The 21,777-nt window shown below is 47.4% G+C and overlaps 1 protein-coding gene across 1 annotated transcript in view; it reads right to left on the bottom strand.

The window, feature by feature from the left end:
- LOC144164314 (acyl-CoA:lysophosphatidylglycerol acyltransferase 1-like) overlaps nt 1–21,777 on the bottom strand; it is a 182,307-nt gene that overhangs the window by 23,167 nt on the left and 137,363 nt on the right. Inside the window, exons 2-3 of the mRNA XM_077694812.1 lie at nt 11,863–12,088; nt 2,856–3,070 (exon numbers count right to left, since the gene is read on the bottom strand). Coding sequence (XP_077550938.1) covers nt 2,856–3,070; nt 11,863–12,088 — 441 coding nt within the window. The remainder of the gene's footprint in view (nt 1–2,855; nt 3,071–11,862; nt 12,089–21,777) is intronic.

Below are 21,777 nucleotides of genomic sequence, written 5' to 3'. Positions count from 1 at the left end.
AATTTCGAAGCTGAGATAACTATGTGCAATGTGTCCCTTTTATCAGGAGATATCTCCTAGCAAGTTTCAACAGCAACCGTTCGGCGTAACACATTTTAAATCCATTTTAACCTCTGCCCGCACGAGAGAGCCCAGAGCGGGCCAGCATGACATCATCTGCTCCTTGCCCCAAACTGCCGACGTGACGGTTGCAGTTGGCGCACGCTGCTACACCGTGTGTACTACATCATGGTTTTGGGACTGATGTCATGCTGCCCGGGCACATGGGGATGGTGAAGACCTCGGCCGGTCTGGGCGCGTGCGTCCAGACCGCAGCGGTGCGACAGGAATGGTGACATCACGTGCTACCTCCCGTCATTGCAGCCACTCGGCGATCGTTTTGTTGAAGCCGGAACTGACACGAATAAACGATGCCGTAAATGATTGTTTACGCTGCGATGAACTGTCTAATGTGCCATTCTATGATTAGTGGGCTAATAGGCACCCATAGCAGCGAAAAAAAAAAAAAACGTAACGAAAATTTCGTGTCGGTGCTCCTTAATTAAGGCTTCGAGGAAAGAATTCAAGCGCGAAAGTTTTTCAAAACTTCAGAATAACTCCGACGCAAAATTCGTGTGAAGGAGCAGCGAATAAACCGACAGCCCACATTTCGGAAAGTGTGAAGGTCAAGGCGCTTCATATAGCAAATTAACACTCCAGGCTACAGTTGTAATGCCACATGGAGCTGGATAAGAAAGTTCATGAAGCGCAAGGGATTGTTGCTGCCAGAATTGTATGCGTCAATCAAGATGCCTCATGCCAGGCACGTGGCGTCACGTCTTTTACGTCTGCGCGGTGAAATTGGCACAAAATTATTCTTTGAAATTTTCCCAAGTAAACTTACGCGCGTGACAGTATTTGGGGCACGTTAGAATCGTGCAATTACAGTAGGTGCCGTGGTGATGTTACTGCTGCAAATAATAGTAATGGAGGAAGGGACAGGGGGGGGGGGGGGGGGGCAAGTACTCTGTTATGCTTTCTCTAAGCCAAAAAGAAGAAGTTTTTCTTATCCTTTTTGGAGCAACTCTCAAGTGGGAGCAGTCACATAAATGATTACAGGAGTACCGACACGAAATTTCAAAGCTGAGATACCAATGTAAGAAGCTTCTTTTGTATGTGGAAGTGTTTCGCAGTAAGTTTCAACGATGGCCATTCAGTAGGACATACTTCAAATCAATTTTAATTTTGGCATGCACTAGAAAACTCAGAACAGATGCCCTTTCGATATTGGCATCAGCATGGCGACTGCCTCAGTGTCTGTTTCATCAAAACCGAAACTGACATGAATAAACGAGGCTGTAAGCAATTATTCACGCGGCACTTACCCATCTAATCTACCCAGATATGATTAGTCGGCTGGTAAGCACCCATGGCAGCAAAAACAAATGTAAAAAACCTTTCATCTCAGTACTACTTTAAGCCGATCTGCTGTACACCAAGCACCTTTAAAACATTCCTCCCTTGGCAACATAAGATGCCCGGCATGAAACAATGATTATGTTCAGCTTTCTAGGTAGTCCCTCAACCCAGTTAGTGGCATTTCAAAATTGGCCCATGAAAAACCTTTTAGGAATGAATAAAAAAAAAGGCCAAATGTGTTTTTCTGCCTGAGCAAGGACAAATAACTACAGCCGTAGACTACGTTTCGTCATTCGAGTTCCGTCGTAAAAGCAGCAAGCGACGTATACAGGCCCAGCTGATACAGCCACGATACTATGTTAACTTGCTGGCAACGCGCGCGTGTAGCATACGCACTGAGCGTGCACATGTGTAGTCGAATCACGGTCCACGCCAACGTTGCCGAAATGTATGCTCCCCACAATGCTAAATCTAATTAGTGCTAGAACAAACTGCCACACACATGACAAGTAAGCATTGTGAGAGGGCGTCCAGGCAAAAAAAAACAATTGGGGGGCCATTTGAACCTGTCGAAAACACAATTGGGCCAAATGGAACCATTTGCATTTTCAAATGGTTCCATTTGGCCCAATTGTGTTTTCGACAGGTTCAATTGGGCCCCAATTGTTTTTTTTTGCCTGGGCGGTACGCTTCTCGAGTCAGAAACCACGAGCTCCTTCCCGTAGCAGAGACAAGTGTCAATAGGGCTTGGTTCCACAGTCAGCACTGTTAAGCACTGGATTCCACCGACAACATGCTTGCTCAGGCGCGATTGTTGGTGTTAATGAACCCCTTTGTGGTTGTAGAAGTGAGTACACTACGCCAAGACATTTGTGCTAGCCTGTTAGCAGTACTCGCACTGGTCACCCCAAAATACAGTGATCTGCCATGACACTGTGCTTTTGTTTATTTACACAGTACCCACAGGGCCTGAGGCATTACAGTGGCAGGGTAGTACAACAAAAAAAAGTAAAGAAATAGGCAAGGCAACATAAGTGTCACAGCTACAAACATATAAAAAAAAAACACAAAAACATGCAAATCGTGCACACATACATGAAATTGTAAGTTTAGAACGCTACGACAACATAGTAAAGAAGGCATCATTGTTATGTACACTAACAATCTAGTGAGGTAGGCGGTTCCAATCCCTAATGGCTAGAGGGGAAAAAAAGGTTTTTTTAAGCGCATCACTTTTACAAGTGAATTCGCGGAATTCAAACTCACGATCTAAACGTGTTAGAATGCGTTGCTTGTATCTGTGTATATGCAGTGCTCAACATGTTCTGATGCCCGCTAGATAGCAAACTGGCTCCATCGTGAAACGCTACATCCCTGAAACACCGCCGACGAACCAAAGGCAGCGAGGTTGTTCCCCGTGCCCAATGCAGCGCAAGAGGCAGAGAGGGGCCGCTTGCCTGGGTTATGAAGAAGTCGCCGTGGGTGATGGAGACGGCGCCAAAGTTGGTGTACTTGAAGAGCCGGTCCATGATCCACATGAGGCGCTCGGTGACCGACGGCTTGCCCTGGAAGGAGGCCATCAGCAGGGGCACGTCCGCCGTCGACTGGTGGTTGACCAGCACCAGGGACCGCTCCCCGTAGCACTCGCTCACGTCCTCCCCCACCTCGTCCACTGCGAGGACACGCTCGGTGAGCCACTCTTAAAGTTCGCTTCACTGCTGTACACAGACGCGTTGCTGGGAAGAAGGCGTTTTTTTGAAACTGGAAGGCCCACGTGACTTTATTGAATACCTCCACAAGAACCCATGCTTCCAAAAAGAGTGCTATACCCCAAGTGGCTCTAAAGTCAGGTTCACCGCTAGGCACAAGTGCTCCGCAGGGAAGACATTTTTACAGGTAAGGTACTATATTTGGTCTGACAGAAAACTAGGGAGGCCCAAGGGGCTTGCTATTAAATGCCTCTGGCGGAGTTTCACATTACGCCAACTTAGAGACACTTTCAATAGTATACACAAATGCATTGCCGAGAAGAAATCCCTTCTCCAGGCAATATAAGGTGTTCGGCACCAAATTGTGAAGGTGAGAGAGCCTTTTCTTAAAGGAGCCATGAAGAGAAAATGAAACTTCGTTTAATTTGAAAGAACTAGGATTCAGTATCTCACTCAGCTCCATTACAGCCACAAAAGATGTTTTTTAACGAAAAAAATGCAAGAAGTACTGAAAAACTTTCAAATATTGCGCCACAGTGACGTGTTATGAGCAAGAATGACGTCACACGGGCCAACAACAAAACATAATTTTCAGTGCGTTAACTGCACGTTAGCAGTCAAGTGATGCTTTCAAATGGAACCAGATGCCCCATTACAGACGTCCAGTCATGTGTCGTCGCAACCGGTCAGTTAGGCGGCCGCCAATTGCACAAACAAGGTTCTGTGACATCATAGAAAAGTTGCGGGAAATTGGCTAGGGAGTCGCCACGGCTTCACACGTTTTCTTTAATATGTCCGTTATTTGTTCGAAGATTGTGATGATATTGGCATCAATTGTTATCGGGGCTAAGCAGTCTTTCTAATAAACTCAACTTGCATTTTGTCTTCATGGCTCCTTTAAAAGCCTTTTCCCATGCAGCAGCAGACTGACATATATGAAGGATTACAGACAGACAGTTTCCTCGTAGAGTGCACGTAGAAATGAGCCTGGGTGAACCTGGAACTGCACACCGGTTTCTTACAAAGGCTGTAAACTGCAGTCCCTTTTAGACATCACGCCAAGGGGACATACGAGCTTTAACCCTTCTAAATTGAAGCTTTGAAGCAAAACTCACAAGACGGCCATCACGGCAGCTGGAGCACACACCGAAGCCCCGTGCATACACATTCGCACACAGCCCACCAAACATGCCAGCTCTAACTGCAAGCTATGCTAAACGTGGCAGAGACACTCTTGAATTCGGCGAAGCATTGTGGGCAATCCCGGCTAACGCAGTGACAGCAGAGGCCAGTTGTTAAAGGAGCCATAAAGACAAAATACAAGTTTGTGTTATTCGAAAGATTTCGTGTTTTACAGTGCCCCCAGCGCTTGTCCGAATGCAAACGATGCTTTATTCACTAAAAAATTAATTAATTTGGGTTAAAATTTTGATTTCCCCGCTGAATCGTGCTTCTTTTTCGTTGTCTGCAATGACATCACAGGGCCTTGTTTACGCTTAGTGAACCTAGATGGTGCCACCACACCGTGGCAGGCCGTTCTCTGCCTATGGTTTGCGAACGTATTTCTACCTGGCTTGTTTTGTTCATGGAGACAATCGTTTCGTGAAACATGGTGCTCGTTCAACAAATATAGTTACGCAAGACATTATCGCTTGCGTCAGTCGGCCAGTGTCGTCTGAGACAACCCCAAAACCCCGCAGTCCTGTGCAGCTAAACCAAGCATAGTGCACTCAGTACCAACAGCAGTGCGCATCGGTACTTCTACGTTTACGCGTATTTTCGTAACTTTTGCTGTTTGCCGCACCATTCCTACTGCTGTAAAATGGATATGCATTACATTTAGGCGCAAATAGCTCGTTCGGCAAGCTTATAAGCTTTGCCTAGTAATTTGTGTTTGCTTTTGCCGGCCTTCGCCAATCGCAGAGCAGGCTGGTATGACATCATGGGTTCTGTTGCGGGAAATGAGCTAGTGTGTCGTATGGCCATTCCCTTTTTTTCCTAATTATGCAGCTTATTTGAGCGAAGTTCAGGTTAAAAGTGGTGTCAGTATGATTCTAACGAGGCAATCTTTTGAATGAACCAAGCTTGTATTTTCTCTTCATGGCTCCTTTAAGGTGTACTTGGGATATTTTGAAGCACCGTGTTCCATGACGTACCTGCCGCGGTGGCTCAGCAGCCAAGGCACTGTGCTGCTGAGCCCAAGGATGCGGGTTCGATACCCGGACGTAGCAGCCGCTCTTCAGATGGAGGCAAAAAACGAAAACACCCTTTGTGTGTCAGAGATTTCGGCGCACATTAAAGATCCCCTGCAGTCGGTCAAACTTAATCCAGAGCCCCCCACCATGGCACGCCTCATCACGTGTGCAGTGTCAGCGCATTAAACCTCATAATCAATCAATCTTTCATGAAGCAAACAATGCACTGAAGAACTGGACAAAAAAAAATGGCTCTGGATCAGCTCACCTAACCTTGGATATGCAAAGCAAAAGCGTGGCTCAGTCTGGCTGAGTCTTGGTTTTTCGCTTCAGGTTAACCTTTGATTTAGCTGTATTGCCGACCATGTGTCAAAGCCGCTCGGTTCCATGCAACACTCACAGAAGGAGGCCGGGCGAGCGCAGTGTTCATTCACGACGAACGCACTGTTCCTCTGTTCATTCACTGTTCATTCACTGCTCATTCATGACGAACGCAGAATGACTGAAAACGGGGCCTTGTGCGCAGCGCCGATAGTGGGACCGGCGAATCACGCGATGTGCTTCGAGGGGTGTGTCGGAGGGGTTGCGTCTCGAGTCAAAAAGTCACCTTGCGCATCCTTTGTGAAATCGCTGGACGGAAATAGTAGCTTTGCTTTAAAAGACGACGGGGTTTTAGAATAGCGCTCTGCATGATGCTTACCCAATTCTTTGGGTCTTTCATTTAACTCTTTCAACATTAAATTGCGGCGTTTAATCCACCAAAGCGTCACGCGGGCTATAAGGCGGAGGGCTCTTCCTGATTGTAATTTCGACCACCCGGGGAATGTTCCTGCAAAACAAAATTTGAGGTCCACCTCAGTGCAGCCGCAAGGCTACCAAGGAAAGCTGTGCAGTTTCCCCAGAAACTTCGCAGTTGAAGAAAAATTCACCCTAGTTTAGGATTCCGGACCCAGAATCCAGGATGTGGAATCCGAATCCAGAATATAGAATCCAGGATCCAAAATCCTGGATCCAGAATCCTGGATCAGGACGAATTTTTCTTCAACCGCGAAGTTTCTGGGGAAACTGCACAGCTTTCCTTGGTAGCCTTGCGGCTGCACTGAGGTGGATGTCAAATTTTCCTTCCAAAAAACTTACTCCACCTTGAGGATTTCCCCAAAATCTGGTTGATTAACATTAGCATTGGGGATGTTTCATCTGCACCGAAATCTTGACACACAGGCATTTTCGCTTTTCGCCTCCACCTGAAAATCGGGCACTTCAACCCGCGTCCTTGGTCTCAGCAGCCCAACACGTTAGCCACTCAGCCACCATGGCAGGGGCCTCTTTCAGCCTGATTCCGTAGCCTGTTCGAAGCATCCAGTGCTGCGCAATAAATGTCCTCACGTCGAATTCAGGCTCCTTCCTCTAAGAACAAAAAAACATTGGCGCACCTTGCACTGGCGGTGCACGGCTGGAAAAACAGCAGAGCTCAGGGTCGACCTAGCTCCTCCCCTCACTGACAGTGGATCCCAGAAAAGAGGGAGCAGGAAGAGCAAGTCTACGCACGTTCCCCACACGCTGAGCGGCAACCCAAGACTGACACCTTTAACATTAACAGCTGCCAAGACTTCGTCGCCGCCTAAGTCAAGCCCACTTACACTCACCTTCTTCTGACCCAACCAGGGATTCTCTGTTTCAACGACCCTGCCCCGGAGTCGCCAAGCTCCATTGACCAAAAACGTCCCATGGGCAACACAACGGCCTCTGGCTCTACGGGGTGAGCCCTGAAGCCACCATCGCGCCACGGGTTCACCGTGCCGAGGACGATGACGAAGGCGGGAGCTTCTCACGTGGCGCACACTTGCCTGCGCTCGTGTTTTTTTTTAGGCCATGCCGGGCGCCTCACACCAGATGGAACTTTTTCTCGTGGGCTTTCTTTCCTTTTTTGCTAATGCGAACCGACCAAGCTGGAGTTTACACAGCTCTGCTGTTAAAAGGAATCAATCCCTGCGACAAGGAGGGTTTGAGCAGCACTGCAACGAATCCATGTCTTGCGCTGCGATGAACGCTTGTTTTGTACAAACTCCGAGGCATTCGGAATCACATGTGGGGTTGGTACTCCCCATAGGTCCTACGTGCCAAAAAATTCCATCAGATCTTAGGTCTGCTCACGTGCTTTGAAAACAAAAGAAGAAAGTCTGAGGCTATCGAAGAGTTCTTTACCGCAGCACTGCGTTTACACCTCTCTCTTCTTTCTCTTCGCAATTTGACACAAATTACTCCGACAGGCAAACTCGCCCGCAACAGGCGGACTCAGCTCTCCTCCGCAAGCGCTTGTTCCACACACGTGCTGCTACGGGCACCTTTCACAAAGCAGGCTAATTTATTGCTTCATCCTGCCAGGCTGCTGGGTTAGCACTGTGGTAAGTGTGCTGCCCTTCAGGTCTGGCAACCTTGGTTAACGACATACATGAACACAAATGTGTTTTTATTTATTTCCTCTTACAGCAGCGGCCATTTTGGTACCGGTCGTGCTGAAGACGCCGCCATTGCCGGTGACTACGGTGACTTTTCACCTTTGATGAGGCATCTATGGCTTCTGCCCTCAGAGCAATAACTGAATTGTTTTCCTTTATCCAAGAGGACAAACAGACGTATCTCAATTAGCCTGCCATCTATCGACAGAAAGCTGAAGTAGTAGTAAGCTGGTTGAAGCTGCTTCCAGTGGCCATGGAGGAAATGCCATCGTTAACATTGAGTAAACATTCCCAAATGTGACGTTTCCCCACGTTTTCCTCAAGACTCAATTTAATGAAGGCCCCACCACAGTACACGGCACTTTACATTTGCCAGTAAATTAATCGACTATGACAAGAGTGCCAGACCCCTGGTCACTCCAGTTTAAAAATGATAGTCCCTTTTGGGCTAATAAAAAAAAATTTTAGCCTGTCGGTATGTCTGCCTGTCTGCGTGCCTGTTCCTAGATCTAGCCTGCTGGCAAACAGTGGAAAGGAATTCGTGAACGAGAAGTTTACATAGGCAGAACCTTTACAAACCACTAAATCTGGTGGCAGTGTATATACTTCTCAACATTTTTGGGAAAAAACACACATAAGGTGTACTTGAGGCAAAATATCGATACACAGGTGGTTTTGGCAGCTTTCTTTTAACTGAAAATACTTGGCTGCTTGATTTTTGCGGCAGCAAACAAAAAAAACAATATGCATTGAAAGCATTGTTAATTGACCAGATTTAGGCAAAATTCCAAAGGTGGAGTAAGTTTCTTAAAAACAAAATTTAACATACACCTTTGGCTGCATTCATTAAATTTTCCTTCACGTTTTGATCAAAAAATACAGAAAGCGCTCACACCCGTGGCCTGTGCCTTATGACAGCATTCAAAGAAGTGCCAAAGAAGCAAAACATTCCAGTAGATGGCGCGTAAAATTGGATTGACTGGAGCAAAACTTCACTGTGTTTATCGCGAGAGGAGCGAGACTGGAGGGGAAGAGCGTGACAGATGGGTAGAAGGCAGCAGAACAGTATCGCCTGTCGGCAACATTTGCAGGAAAGTGATACGGGGCCATATTTTTTTAACGCCATCAACCTGTTGGGGCACAACAAACATCCGAGAACACTGGTCCTGTCTCAAGAAACATAAAAAGCAGATCGTGTGCTGGCCATGAAAAAGAAGAGACGCCACACTTGGCGGTCAAACTTGAAACTGCATTGCGCAAAATGCTGCACTCTTTCCGTACACATGAAACCCAACTTCTGGCCGAGCTGATAGGGAGACCGCATGCGGACCATGCCAAGACGACGTGATAAAGTGCTGTTGGCCCGGCATTTGGAGAAAAGGAAAAAATACGAAGAGGACCTTATCGGTGATTCATGCGGTGATAGGAATATCGCATGGGATGCCAAGTAAGCACAGAGAATGGCCACCGAACGCATTTCTGACTGAAAGTGGACAAAGGTTGGTGGAAAACGACCAATAAAATGTTGCGCTAGTTTGAGAAACAGGAGTCACAAATACCGCAATGCAAGCAAATGTCCTTACAACCACCCGTTAGCAGGTGCAGTTAAGATAGATAGATGGGAGGCATTTTTCAACTTACAAATAAAAAAAACAGCATTTGTCCAAAAGGTAGGACCTTAATACTTGTGCTATGTACTTCAGTCTTTTGAAAACCACGCCAATTCATCAGAGATAGCAGCAAGCTTTTATATACGACAAATGCCCTAATTCAAGCTGCCCTTCAATTATTGATAAACTCCTGTCCTTCACTCAGCCTCTTCTTGAATACGTACTGCAGACAATGATAAACAAATAACAAGACAAGAAGCGCAAGCAACCCACAATTCAGTGCTACATCCTGTCTGACTCATCTCAGCCATTCGCAGTCAATGAAAGGTTGCTTCATTATCACGCACGGCCTTCCTGGTGGGCCCACCATGACATGCTGAAGCAGCCTACACACAAACAGGGAGATAAGATTAGATAGGATGATCCTGCAATCACTTACTACATTAGAAACAGAAAAAAAAAAAAAAATCTCCACCCCATGGGGCTGTGTTCTATATCAAGTTCAGTGGTCTCATTCACTTCCGGGGTTTCGTTGCTGTATCTTCTTTCCTAGCCTTTGAACTAACACAGCAATCATATCTAAGTCACCCAGTGGCCGGTGAATATCAATTTGCAATCAGTAGAGATTGCGGAAGATGTTATGCTTCACATGCAATATCTCTGAAAAAAAAAAAAAAACAGCCGTGTATCTGCTCCTTTCGTTGCGAATGTTGAGAAAAGACGATAGCCGACTGGCGCCCATGCCAACTAAATGCCTTCCCTTCTCTTTCCCGCTCACCTTTCATGCTGCTCCTCTCCCGTCTCGTTCCTCCCAAGATAACGCGCTAGAGGTTTGCTCAAGTAAATTTAAATTTACCCCATTCCACTCCTCCAAATCACGTGTTTCGATGCCAGCGCTGCTGTATGGTGGAGACGCGCATGAATCGAGGCGCCCAACTACGACGTTTATAGAACCACAATGCCCTACTGCACGAGCGTTCTAAGCAGAACGTGGATCCAATCTAGTGGAACCTTTCGTTGCTATAGCCGTTTGATTTTTTTTAAATTCTGCCAGGAGGTGGCGCAGGCAACAGCAGGTGACGGTTTCTGCCATTGATGTAGTATTTCACTTGCTATTGCAAAAACCAAACATCCCTGAATTTCTTAATAAAGGAACACTGCAAATATCACTTATGTATTGCTTTGCCGCCTTATATCTGCGTAATGTCTTGTTCTTGTTCAACAGTGTTGACAAGTATGAACACTAATACCGAACTTAGACGTTTAGGCTTGGCTGTGGGTATATAAGACTATTGTGCAGCCTTGTTTGGCCGGGCGGCTGAATCAAGTCACAGTGGTTAAGTAGCGCAAGAAAGACTATCGTACGTATTTAAAAAAGAAATGATACACAACCTTACACTAGGCTACTTTGAAATACATCAACAATGTAGCGGTGCTATAACAAAAACACCAAAGTTGCTTTAATTGGGTGGACAAACTCCCAGCATTGACAGTTACACGCACGCTACCCCGCTAAGAGAAACATTGTATCCCGACTGGGTTTACGAATGAAAGGCAAAACATCAAGTGTAAGCGGAAGGGCACAAGAGATCGCCCGATGCAAAAGCGATAACTTGTTGCATCATGCTAACTCCGTACTTTGGCTGCGGAGGGCACTCTAACAGCAGGATCCACTTTAGAACAACTGGGGCACTTTTTAATTCAAACTTAACATCGTACAAAGCAAACAAGCAATTTGCTTTTTTTAAAGACGACAGTAGTCTCCTTGGGCCACTTAAACCTAGAAATGTGTGTCTGTCTGTCCCTTGATTGAGCCATCCAGCCAAAAGTTACATTAATTCTTAAACAAGTAGTTTATATAGGTGACAACTATACCATGTGGCAGACTTCATACTTGTAAACACTGTTGAACGAAAAGAAAACATTAGGCATATTTGAGGCAACATCAAATAATAACCGGTACTAGGCCGTGTTCTGTTAATTGAAAACAGGTGCGCTTCATCTTTGCAACAGCAAAATTCTTTTTCTAAATGCGTCAAAAACAATGCTTTGACCTTTTGACCTACAATACAAAAAAAGGGCCACACCCCCGGCCTCTACCTTGTGGCACCATTCGAAGTCCAGCAGCAACGGAAGTTTCCCATAGATGGCGTGCGCGCAGCACAAATGCAGGAAAATTGAATTGCCCTGAGCTAACCTCCAGTGTGCTTATTGTGGGAGCAGTGAGACAGGAGGGGAACAGTGTGAGAGGTGGGTGGGTGGGAGAGCGGCCAGGGCGGCAGAAGACTCATTTTTTGACATTTGCAGCAAAGCAAGCAGATACCTTAATTTTTTTTCAGCAAAATGACTGTTCATGCCTGTCAAAGAGACGAGATAAGAGAGAGAGAGAGAGAGAGAGAGAGAGAGAGAGAGAGAGAGAGAGAGAGAGAGAGAGAGAGAGAGAGAGAGAGAGAGAGAGAGAGAGAGAGAGAGAGCCATCCAATGTGCCTACCGTAGTACTCGGCGCTCCAGCTCCAGAAGGAGACCATGAGGAGGAGGAGCTTGAAGAGCTGCCGCTCGATGGCCCAGTAGAGGGGCGGGAGCAGCAGGCGGAGGGGGTAGAAGACCACCCACATCCACGCCAGGTAGGTGGGGATGCAGTACAGGTTGTTGGCCAGCACAAACATCACCCGCAGCCAGCAGCGCACCTGGTGCAGCAGCCGCCGAAGCTCCATCTCCTGTGTGATGAAAAGGAGGGGGGTTAGAACAACACCTTGAGGAACACACCACGGTCGGCAGCAGGGAAACAAAGGGCTACCCAACTACAACTACCCACTGTGGCTCCTTGATGCACAGCCCACATATTATCAATGTGGGAGTGTTAAACACAAAATGCAACCGTAATTGTAACTACCCTTTGGTAGCTCAATGCGGGGATGTAGCTGGGAGGAAATATCACACTGTTTAGTTACCAGCACACATCAAGAAGGCATAGTTATTCATGTGATACGATCACACACGTACCGATCAAAATGCGATGAGAAAAAGATGGGAGGAGTAGGATTATGCTGTACTTGTACTACAGGCAGCGGGTAATCTACATGAGTTGCAGAGAAAAGAGAGAAAGTTGAAAGTTTATTGCGACAACGTGTACAGATAACTATACAGTTGCCGAGGGAAAGAAAAAAGCCTGACAATAAATAAATAAAATAAAGAATTGCTCATGGGGCACTTCAGCCCACACTAAAATTTCAGTCTTAATTTTTAAAAATTAATATCACTTAGATTATACAAAACCACAGTCATATTTCCATTTTACAAGCTAAGTAGCTGTGTTCACAAATGTCACAATGTTGTATTCGTTATCAATGCTTTTGCACTCTTCAGGGTAGGAGGAAGCTATTGACACCAAAATAACATCTCAGCCCCAAAACTTCTGGAAGGAAACTTCTCGTCGACAGTGCAAATTTATGGGGGTAAATACAGGTACATATGTGCCTTAACAGGCAGAGAGAACTACAGGTGAGCAATGAAATATGAAAATTTAGGGACAAAGAAGTCAGATGATGCACGATAAGGTGACAAAGGATAGAAGGTTGCTAGGGAAAGCCTTCACCTTATGGTGCACATCATGATGATTATTACACAAGGAAAAAATCAATTGCACTATAACCAAACTTGAAGATTCGCCTTCCTGATGACTAGGCTTCCAGCTGGCTGGTTCCCTTTAGGACACTCTTAGCAAAGTATCCACCAGCTTTTGCACATTTCACAAAAGATGCTGCCACAGACTGAAAGATTGCAGTGATCAATGGCAACAAAAAAGGCAATTTGCATAATGTGCTTCAATTCTGGAATTGACCTTTGCTGTATTCTGTACAGTGAACAAAAAGACGTGAACCTCGTCAGACTAAACACAACCTCTCCCCTAAAACTTGCAAGCTTTCGGAGAATGCCATTAACAGTCTGATATGTTAGATCAAACAGTTGCAATCTGGTGAAATCACCATTACACATCGCCTGCGTTCTTCTGCACAGAAGGATTTCACATGCAGACCGCCCCTATCAGGATTAGAGTGATACATTTCAAGTGCTGCGTGATAACGCTTATCAAGAAAGCTGATGAGTGTAGTAATGCAAATGCCCGTATCTGCCGTCCTGAGAGGCAGTGTAGCATTCTGCGCCCAGGCACTCGAAAGCTGCTCTTCCTAGGTATCAACGGGAGGCTCTAGGGCTGTCTTAGCAGGCGTGCACAACGGTGATCCCATTTTAGCATTGTACATCACTTTAATGAGTCCACTCAATCCAAATAACCTCCCTACACTGCAGCCAGCAAGTTCCGCCATACATCAAGCACCTAGTTAAACAAGAAGCCTGGTGCACACTATTCTACCCTGACCATCTCAAACCAGTCGAAAATAGCAGTAAATAAATATGTAAACCAGTCAAAAGATAATCACGCCCAAGCCTGCCAAGAACCGTGGCTCTATGCAACAAAGCACAAAAAGAAAAAGAACATTTACTCCAACACAATATTTACAATCTGGTTGCCCACACCACAGGATTAAGTCTTACTCCAATCGCTTTTAACCACTCTCAGTCCACACCAGCCTTCTATCACATATCCCCAATGTTTCCTCTTCAAAAAGCTTTATTGTTTCATACTTACAGCCAGTTCTACGCCATCCCCTATTGCTCCCCACTACGTCCCCTCCTTCAAAATTTATCCTGTTGCTTATACGGTCCAGATATGCTTAACAAAAGCTTTTTTTTTTTACAATTTGTAATTCAGTTTACCATATCTGTCTTCATGCTTGAAACCAATCATTCCTCCTTTAATGGGTCTCGCATGGGTATTTTCATTTCCTCTCAAATGTTCTCTTTTTTTGCGAGGCCCAAGTTTTGGTGCCATCAGTAAGAGAAGCAAGCTATAGTTTGTCAGCTGAGAATTCTTTTGAATGAAGTTCTGCCACAATAATCCTCAGTTTTATTTCTCTTGCCTGGACCTGCACTTAGAATACTGAGGGTAGAATATACGCAATACACTTAGCATTTCACTATAGATTGTGATAAACTGCAACGACAATTATTGCATTACAAAATTAACCGAAAGAACTTCCAAAACAAAACCCACATCCTTTACTACAGGTCTGACCATCGCAAAAAATGATTCAGAATCTCGCATCTATTTCAGATATCCAACCGAAGTTACCGTGGTGTTTGTCTGTTCCAGAAAATACAGTACAAGCTTGTTAATTCGTTCTGCAACGGGAAACCATCTCTGTTCAAATTAATGAAAGTTCAAGCTAATGAAAGTAAACAATAACAACAGTACACTGCTATTGGAAAGCGCTTGGGTACGTCAACTTGCGCTGCTGAGCACGAGGTCGCGGGTTCGTTTCCCGGCCGCGGCGGCCGCTTTTCTGATGGAGGCGAAAAGCAAAAACGCCCGTGTGTACGAGATTTCGGCGCACGTTAAAAATTCCCAGGTGGTCAAAATTAATCCGGAGCCCTCCACTACGGCGCGCCTCATCACCTGCGTTGCGTCGGCGTGGTAAACCCCACAATCAATCAATCAATCAATTGGGTACGGCAACAATTTGATGTCTGAAAAAATTGCCTGACAATTAACAATACTCCCTATTGCGAAATTTGGACGCAGCACGAACTGCAGTCTTCTCGGTGACGGCACACAGCTGCGTCATTTCAGGAAGCAATTGTGTGATCAGTGAACGCACTAGAGCTCACACTATCTGTAGCGCAGGGCCATTGCAAATAGGGTTACCAACTCTTCAATGAAGGAAGTTGGGACAAGGGGAGGGGTAGTGCACTCTAGCATAGGAAGCAAGCGAAATCAGTTTTCTTTATTGCGGTATCTTCCAGACAAATCCGTTGTTTGTTTATTGTTGCGGCCTCTTGAAGTGGGGAGTCCGCTGGCTACGTGCTGCTTGCAACATTTCCTCTCGCTTGGGAATGTACTTGTAAAATGCGCTATGCTTCCTGTGCAAGCTCAGCTTTACCTGCAGCTCTAACCGGACAAGTTTGTGGTAACTTTGTGTTCCGTAGTGTGACGCGCCTTTATGAGCGTGCGATGGGTCACATAAAAAATCTAAAAGTTCTAACTGGACGGTCTGGAACAAATCCGCGACATACTGTCCAGACAGGGCCAGCGCTGGACTCAGGGCGTTGTATGAAAACTTGGGACACTCCCGCAAAATCCGGGACGGTTGGTAACCCTAGCCGCCAATTATGCTGTTGTGTAAATGATGTTTGCACCTGACGCGCAAATGTCGTGTGGTTCAGATGAGCCACGCAATAAAGAGGACGGCGGAGGGCCAACGTACGTACAACACGCAGCGCACGCTAGGTTCTTGCGCTTTTTGTGAACTTGAAAAAACAAGACGCTCGTGTTCATGGACGCCTGGTCTTGCGTCTCCTTTCCCATAACCCCTTTGCTCTATAATAAAAGCCTATTCATCATTCTTGGGCGACACCAGATGCGGAGGAACGATTTTCCCAGACGTCTTGCGCGACCTCGGCATATTTCCCTCCTCCTCACACTTTCACCATACTTAACTCCTTTGCTTTCCTCCTCGCTCTACTTCGTCTATCTTCAATGTCCTCTTCGTTCCCTCCGTTACGAGGCTTACAGCGGCAGGAAACCACAGGAGCGGGCGCTTAAGCGACTCTTCATCTTGTCCTTCAAAACGACAGCCAGCACTTGTTGCTCTAATGATGAGAGTTCCAGAAGGCCTCTTCTTTGCCCTCTTCAAAACTGCACCAGAGACGGGCGACATTCAGCCCGGCGGTGACTTTAAAGTGGACACAGATGCGTCGTTCACCTCCTCGTCCCTGGCAGCGACAAACCAGCACCTGTGACCCGAGAAAGGTTGTCCTCATCTAGGCTGTCAGCGCACTGCCCTCTGTTCTCTCTCTGTTCTCACCATGCCGGAGGTGACCCCGCCTTGTGCGCTCACACCAGGTGCATCGCTCTCGCTGTGTGCCAGGTGCCAAGCCACCGGCTCGGTGGCGCGTAGTTGGAATTATCCGTGGAGGAACCTGCTTGCGTTCGAATTAACTACCTTTTTTTATACACTACCTTCCCTACAGCTATAGCTAGCCGAAATCAAACAGTTCGAATTAACGATTCTTCCCTGTACTTGAAAACAAATACCCATACCAAAAGATATGGCAGATACGCACGCGTAGACTGACGATACAGGCACGTTTGACAGTTGATTCCACGCGCGACCGTTTTTCCCCCTTCCCTCTCCTCCATAGTGTTGTTTCCCAATAGAGTTTCTTTTTTTTTTTTTTTCGCCGTTAGCCACATATATTGTATCCTCTGCCGCAGCTCTTGCTTGGAGTGCCGCACTTTTCGTACCCGGCGGCAAAACCCCCCCACGTTAGCCATTACTACACCCCCACAAACAGTACTCACTCATCCCCAGAATCGCGCAAGTAAAGGCCAGCTGTGAACACGCAGCTGTCGCATTTGATAAGCGGCGTTGCCTTATCGTTAGGTGACGGGACGTGGGTAAGATCATGCAACTCCTTGCAACAGAGATGGACTGGAGACGCGCATTTGAGAAACGGAAGTCTCGCTGAGCGATAGCCTGGCGAAAAACCTCCGACCTCGCGAGGACGCGCGAAATACGACACACGGTTTCAGCCCCACCATATTTCCCAAATACAACGCCCCACGAATCCTCGGCGTATCCCTCACGTAGCGTACGGTGCATCGAACCGCGAAGCGGCCCGATCTCGGCGGGGCGCCGCCCGTGAGACTCCTTCGGCGATCCCGGCTGCGCCCATCTTATCTCACGGCGCCCGCACACTCCGGGCCGAGATATGGACGACCGGTGGTGCCACGATGCAGTCGATCTCCCCGACGCGATCCAAGAACGAGAGATATGGTGGAAACACCGCGTGTGTGCCACGCCTGGCAACAAACACGGGGTGCGCTGCAGCGACGGCAAAGGATAACGGACAAGTGGCCCCCTTTCCCCGCCCCCTGCAGAGCAAACGTACTCGACGGAATCAAGTGCCGTCGCGGCAATCTTCACTACTTCCCGATACCGCCTCTCTGGGAGACATCTAAACGTAACGCTTGCTGGTACGGCGTCACGTTCGCATTCTCCGTGCGGCAACCAGAGCACTGAAGCGCTCTTAGTGACCTCGTTTTTGTAGCTATAATGATTATCACGTGATCGCGCCAGGAGAGGGCAACTTAATGAAGTCGTCTTGCTGTTTTTTGTTCCCTTTAGCATGACGGTCATGGCACAAATTTTTCGGAAGTTCCCCTCCGGCTACAATGCCTATAGCTTCGTGTTGTCCCCGAATACACTTGCATCGACCGTTATGCTTTGTTCACCTTTAATAGTTTTTTTCTTCTCCCAGGCGGCTTGTTCGTACAGTAACGTTACTACGCGCGTACGCCGACGGCTTAATATCAACACTGCTGTCACAATTTGTAGCGCTTGACTGCACGCACAAATAAGTATATTTTCGCGTACGCTTCTGCACCCACGTACGTCGTATATCGTTTACTGTAGATATCTCTCGCCGTTTTGCACAGGTTGCTTGAGGGAACCGCTGTTGCACTGCTTTCACTGCTACTACAGCTTGGCAGTGGTGCGATGACCGCTTAGGCTATGTTCAGACTACCGACGCAAAAGCCATATCGTAATCTATGGACGAAAAAAAAAAAAAAAAAAGAACACGACATGTCACGCAATTCAGTTGGCTGAAATGACGTAATTCTTTACAGTTATTACAACAGTTGCGGAAACAGTCGGAACCCGACCTTAGCTATGCAAAACAGCGCGGCCAACGGCCCGCAAGCGCAGAAAGTACGAACGCTTATCTCACCCGAACCCCCCCTCCTCCCCGAAACACTGACTACGATAACGGCGCTTTTTCGTTCGCTCGACACGACGCACAGCATGCTGTCATCACGTAGAGATGTCGCTTTCGCCAATCAACAATGCAGCAGGCACGTGAGTAAGTGATGACCATGGCGTTGCGCATTGTTGCCAACACAAATCGAACGGCGAAACGCGTGCGCGTAAAGTACAATTCAGAGAAAACTACACTGCGACCAAGGGAGTCATAGTTACTCCCGCCCAAGACAGTTGATTGATTGTGGGGTTTAACGCACCGACGCAACGCAGGCGATGAGGCGCGCCGTAGTGGAGGGCTCCGGATTAATTTTGACCACCTGGGGATCTTTATGGTGCGCCGAAATCTCGTACACACGGACGTTTTTTGCTTTTCGCCTCCATCAGAAAAGCGGCCGCCGCGGCCGGGAATCGAACCCGCGACCTCTCGCTCAGCAGCTCAGCGCGGCGAAAACGCCACTGGACGTTCCTCGGTGACATTCGCAACAAACAAGAAAGTCAACATTACTGGAATACGACGCGTAAGTTAATCATTTATTTTAAATACCAAAAATACATTAATGTATTCATCAATCCCTAAATGAATGACAAACATCTAGATTCTTTCACTGTGAGCCGAACGAAACGTCGAATCATCGCGAGACAAAAAAACAGAAAGCAAAGACACGGCAAAGTGGAATCGGACTTTTTTGGTAGAAAAAATTACTCGCCCATAGTGATGGCTCATTGGAACGCGAAACTAACCTTTCCAGTGCCAAAGAGCATACACAATACAGAGGAACCCCGTTCATACATTTTCACCGGACTGGGAAAACAAAACGCAACCACCAGGAAAACGCAGCAGTGAGGAAAACTTCGAAAATGAACTAAAACAGCGTAGCTTTGACTCGCAAACATGTATTTCTGCAACTTTGGCTTTCGAACCTTAACACGAGACTGTAGGATTGCCGCTTTTTGCGATCAACACCACGCGTGGCAATGCAAGGTAGCTCGGCTCTCTTTCGCGCTGGCTGCGTTTAGTACGTCAAGCTTTTCCTGAAGAGAAAGCGCCTCCCGTTTTCGCGACCCATGGAGGCACGACAGCGTTCGCGGTTGCAAACCTTGTCCAACGGTGTTCTCAAAGCTTGAAGCACACGATGACGACGAGAGCGCATGCTGCTCTTGTGGTGGTGCTCCGAACTGAAACTTCCGTTGTAAGCGCAGTGATTATGGTGATAGCATAGAGTAACAGGAGCATCTACACTCGGTTACAACTCAAGAACGGCACCACCTCATGTAGTGTATCACTCCGCCAAAGCGCCGGACCCGTGACGTCAGTGCGCGCGCGTTTTGAAAGGGGTTTGCTATGAATGCGTGATATCGTCTGCCTTGTCTCACGCAGTTTGTTTGTCGTCACTGGAGTCGTTTATAAGCATGTTAAGTCCTAAAAATCACGGGAACGGCTCACGCCATGTTCAAAATATTCCCAGTAACGCCCTACTTGCGCCGCGCGGAGCAACATCCGTCTACGTTGATAAGGCACAGCGGCAACTTCCGGTGCCGTTCTTAAGTTGTCACCGAGTATAGTGCACGGTGACCAATCACACCCTCCTGCGGCTTCATGCAGTCAGTTCCGTAGCCAAGCCCGCGGTCGAGGCTCGCGAACGTCAAAATGGCGGTCCGCGCATGTTGCCTGGGCGGCTTCGGAGTGTCAGGTTGCGACACATGATCCGGGAACGTACGCTGAGCCACGACGTAACAGTGAGGATTTTAATACGTGGGACTCTATGTGAGCTGCGCCGGGACTAGACAAAACGTAGCAGCACTCAGGAACGTAAGAGCGGGGTTCCAGTGTATTCGGTGTTGACAACGCCTACGTGAATAGTCGGTCGGCTTCCCCACCAAACGCGCGTGCTTGAGGAGAAGCCGACACGAAGGGTCGTTCTCAATCCTTGCGATGCAAGCGAAGCAAAAACGAAGGGGTAAAAGAAGCGCTAATTGTACATTTCGGTATCCAAAAAACTGTGGTTGATTCCTCTCTCACAGGAATCGGTGAAACACGAAAGTGAAGTGTGCAGCGAAATCTGCAGCTGAGCATGATTGGCGGGTCGGCGGCTGTCTTGTGGGTGTGCTTGGCGAGCGACGTCCTGCTGGCGGGTCGCTTCGGCAGAGGTGTACTGGCGTCAGTGAAATCGTGGTGTATCACGGCATAAAACACTGTCGTGTTAAAATATAAAACCCGAAAACGAACAACCCTAAGTATCACGTACTCTCTGGTTCTAAAGGTTGCTTCCCCGCAAGGGGACCCTGTGTGCAGGGGCGCACCCTTTACAGGCCGCTTGCTTCGTTGTACTGGCGTCATTTACGAGACGGATATGACGTCACTCAAATGTTTGTGTATCCCGGAATAAAACACTTTCATGTTAAAAACTTACGTTTGATCTGAAAGTTCACCGTGCAACTCGTGAGCAAGCGTTTAAGAAAACGGAAATGGCGATCCGGAACCTCGGGGACACGCGCGGAGCTGATGCATGAAGCGTTGCAGTAAACACAGCTGTTCAATTAACGCAACTGGGCAGTTCGCGTAAACTACCACGTTGGCGTCGTCTTCCGCCAGGCTTGCAAAAGGCGCGGGTGTCAGCATTCGAATAACAACGCAAACGGCATTCAGCAGCGGCGACCCGTGCGGCCACTATGGACGGTGATTCACTCCGGACATTCTGCGGAACGACACAGCTTCCGCTTGAACATCTCTTACAAAACAAAACAAAATAGTGTATTCTTATCGTTCCTCGCACAACGCTGACGTGTTCTTCATTAGAAGCACAGGTGTGGCGCCCAAGTGAGGCAAACAGAGCAACCGCGCGACGACTGGCAGTTTAACGACCTGCTGCCACGAGCGATGTCCTGCAGGCGCGTCTTGGAGCGAGTCAGCGCGTCGTTGTCAACGCGGGCTTACACAGGTGCCGCGAACGTTGTCCCCGCGAATGCGCTTGTGAGCACAACAACCTGCCCCCCTTAACCCCCTGAAGCGTCGCGCACACACAAGCGTACACAGTCATACAGGCATATCGAAACCGCTATACCCGAAATATTGATTTGTCCCAAGTGCTGCGTTAACCCCACTGCAAGGCATTCCGAGCAATTCATCTTCGCTTTTAACGAAGCATCGCTTACAACAACAGGATTATTCTGCTTCTGCTCCGAAGACTTTGCAATAGCGAGAGTTCACCGTGTATGCGTGCGTGCATGCATACATACATACATACATACATACATACATACATACATACATACATAAATGCATGCATGCATGCATGAATGTATGCATGTGTAGGTATGTGTATGCATGCATGTGTATGTATGTATGTATGTATGTGTATGCATGCATATATGCATGTATGTAAGAATGTGTGTATGTATGTATGCATGTATGTATGTATGTACGCATACATACATACATACATGTATCGCACCAGACCGGTATTCTGGAGGTCGTGGGTTCGGATCCCACCCGGCGGGCATTTTTTCACCACTTTCTTTTCGAC

This window comes from Haemaphysalis longicornis, unplaced genomic scaffold (genome assembly GCF_048455015.1).
Source record: "Haemaphysalis longicornis isolate Haplotype H1 unplaced genomic scaffold, Haemaphysalis longicornis Haplotype H1 scaffold_13, whole genome shotgun sequence".
NCBI lineage: Eukaryota > Metazoa > Arthropoda > Arachnida > Ixodida > Ixodidae > Haemaphysalis > Haemaphysalis longicornis.
Note: the sequence above shows the minus strand (reverse complement) of the source record. Positions and strands in the feature narration are given on the sequence as shown.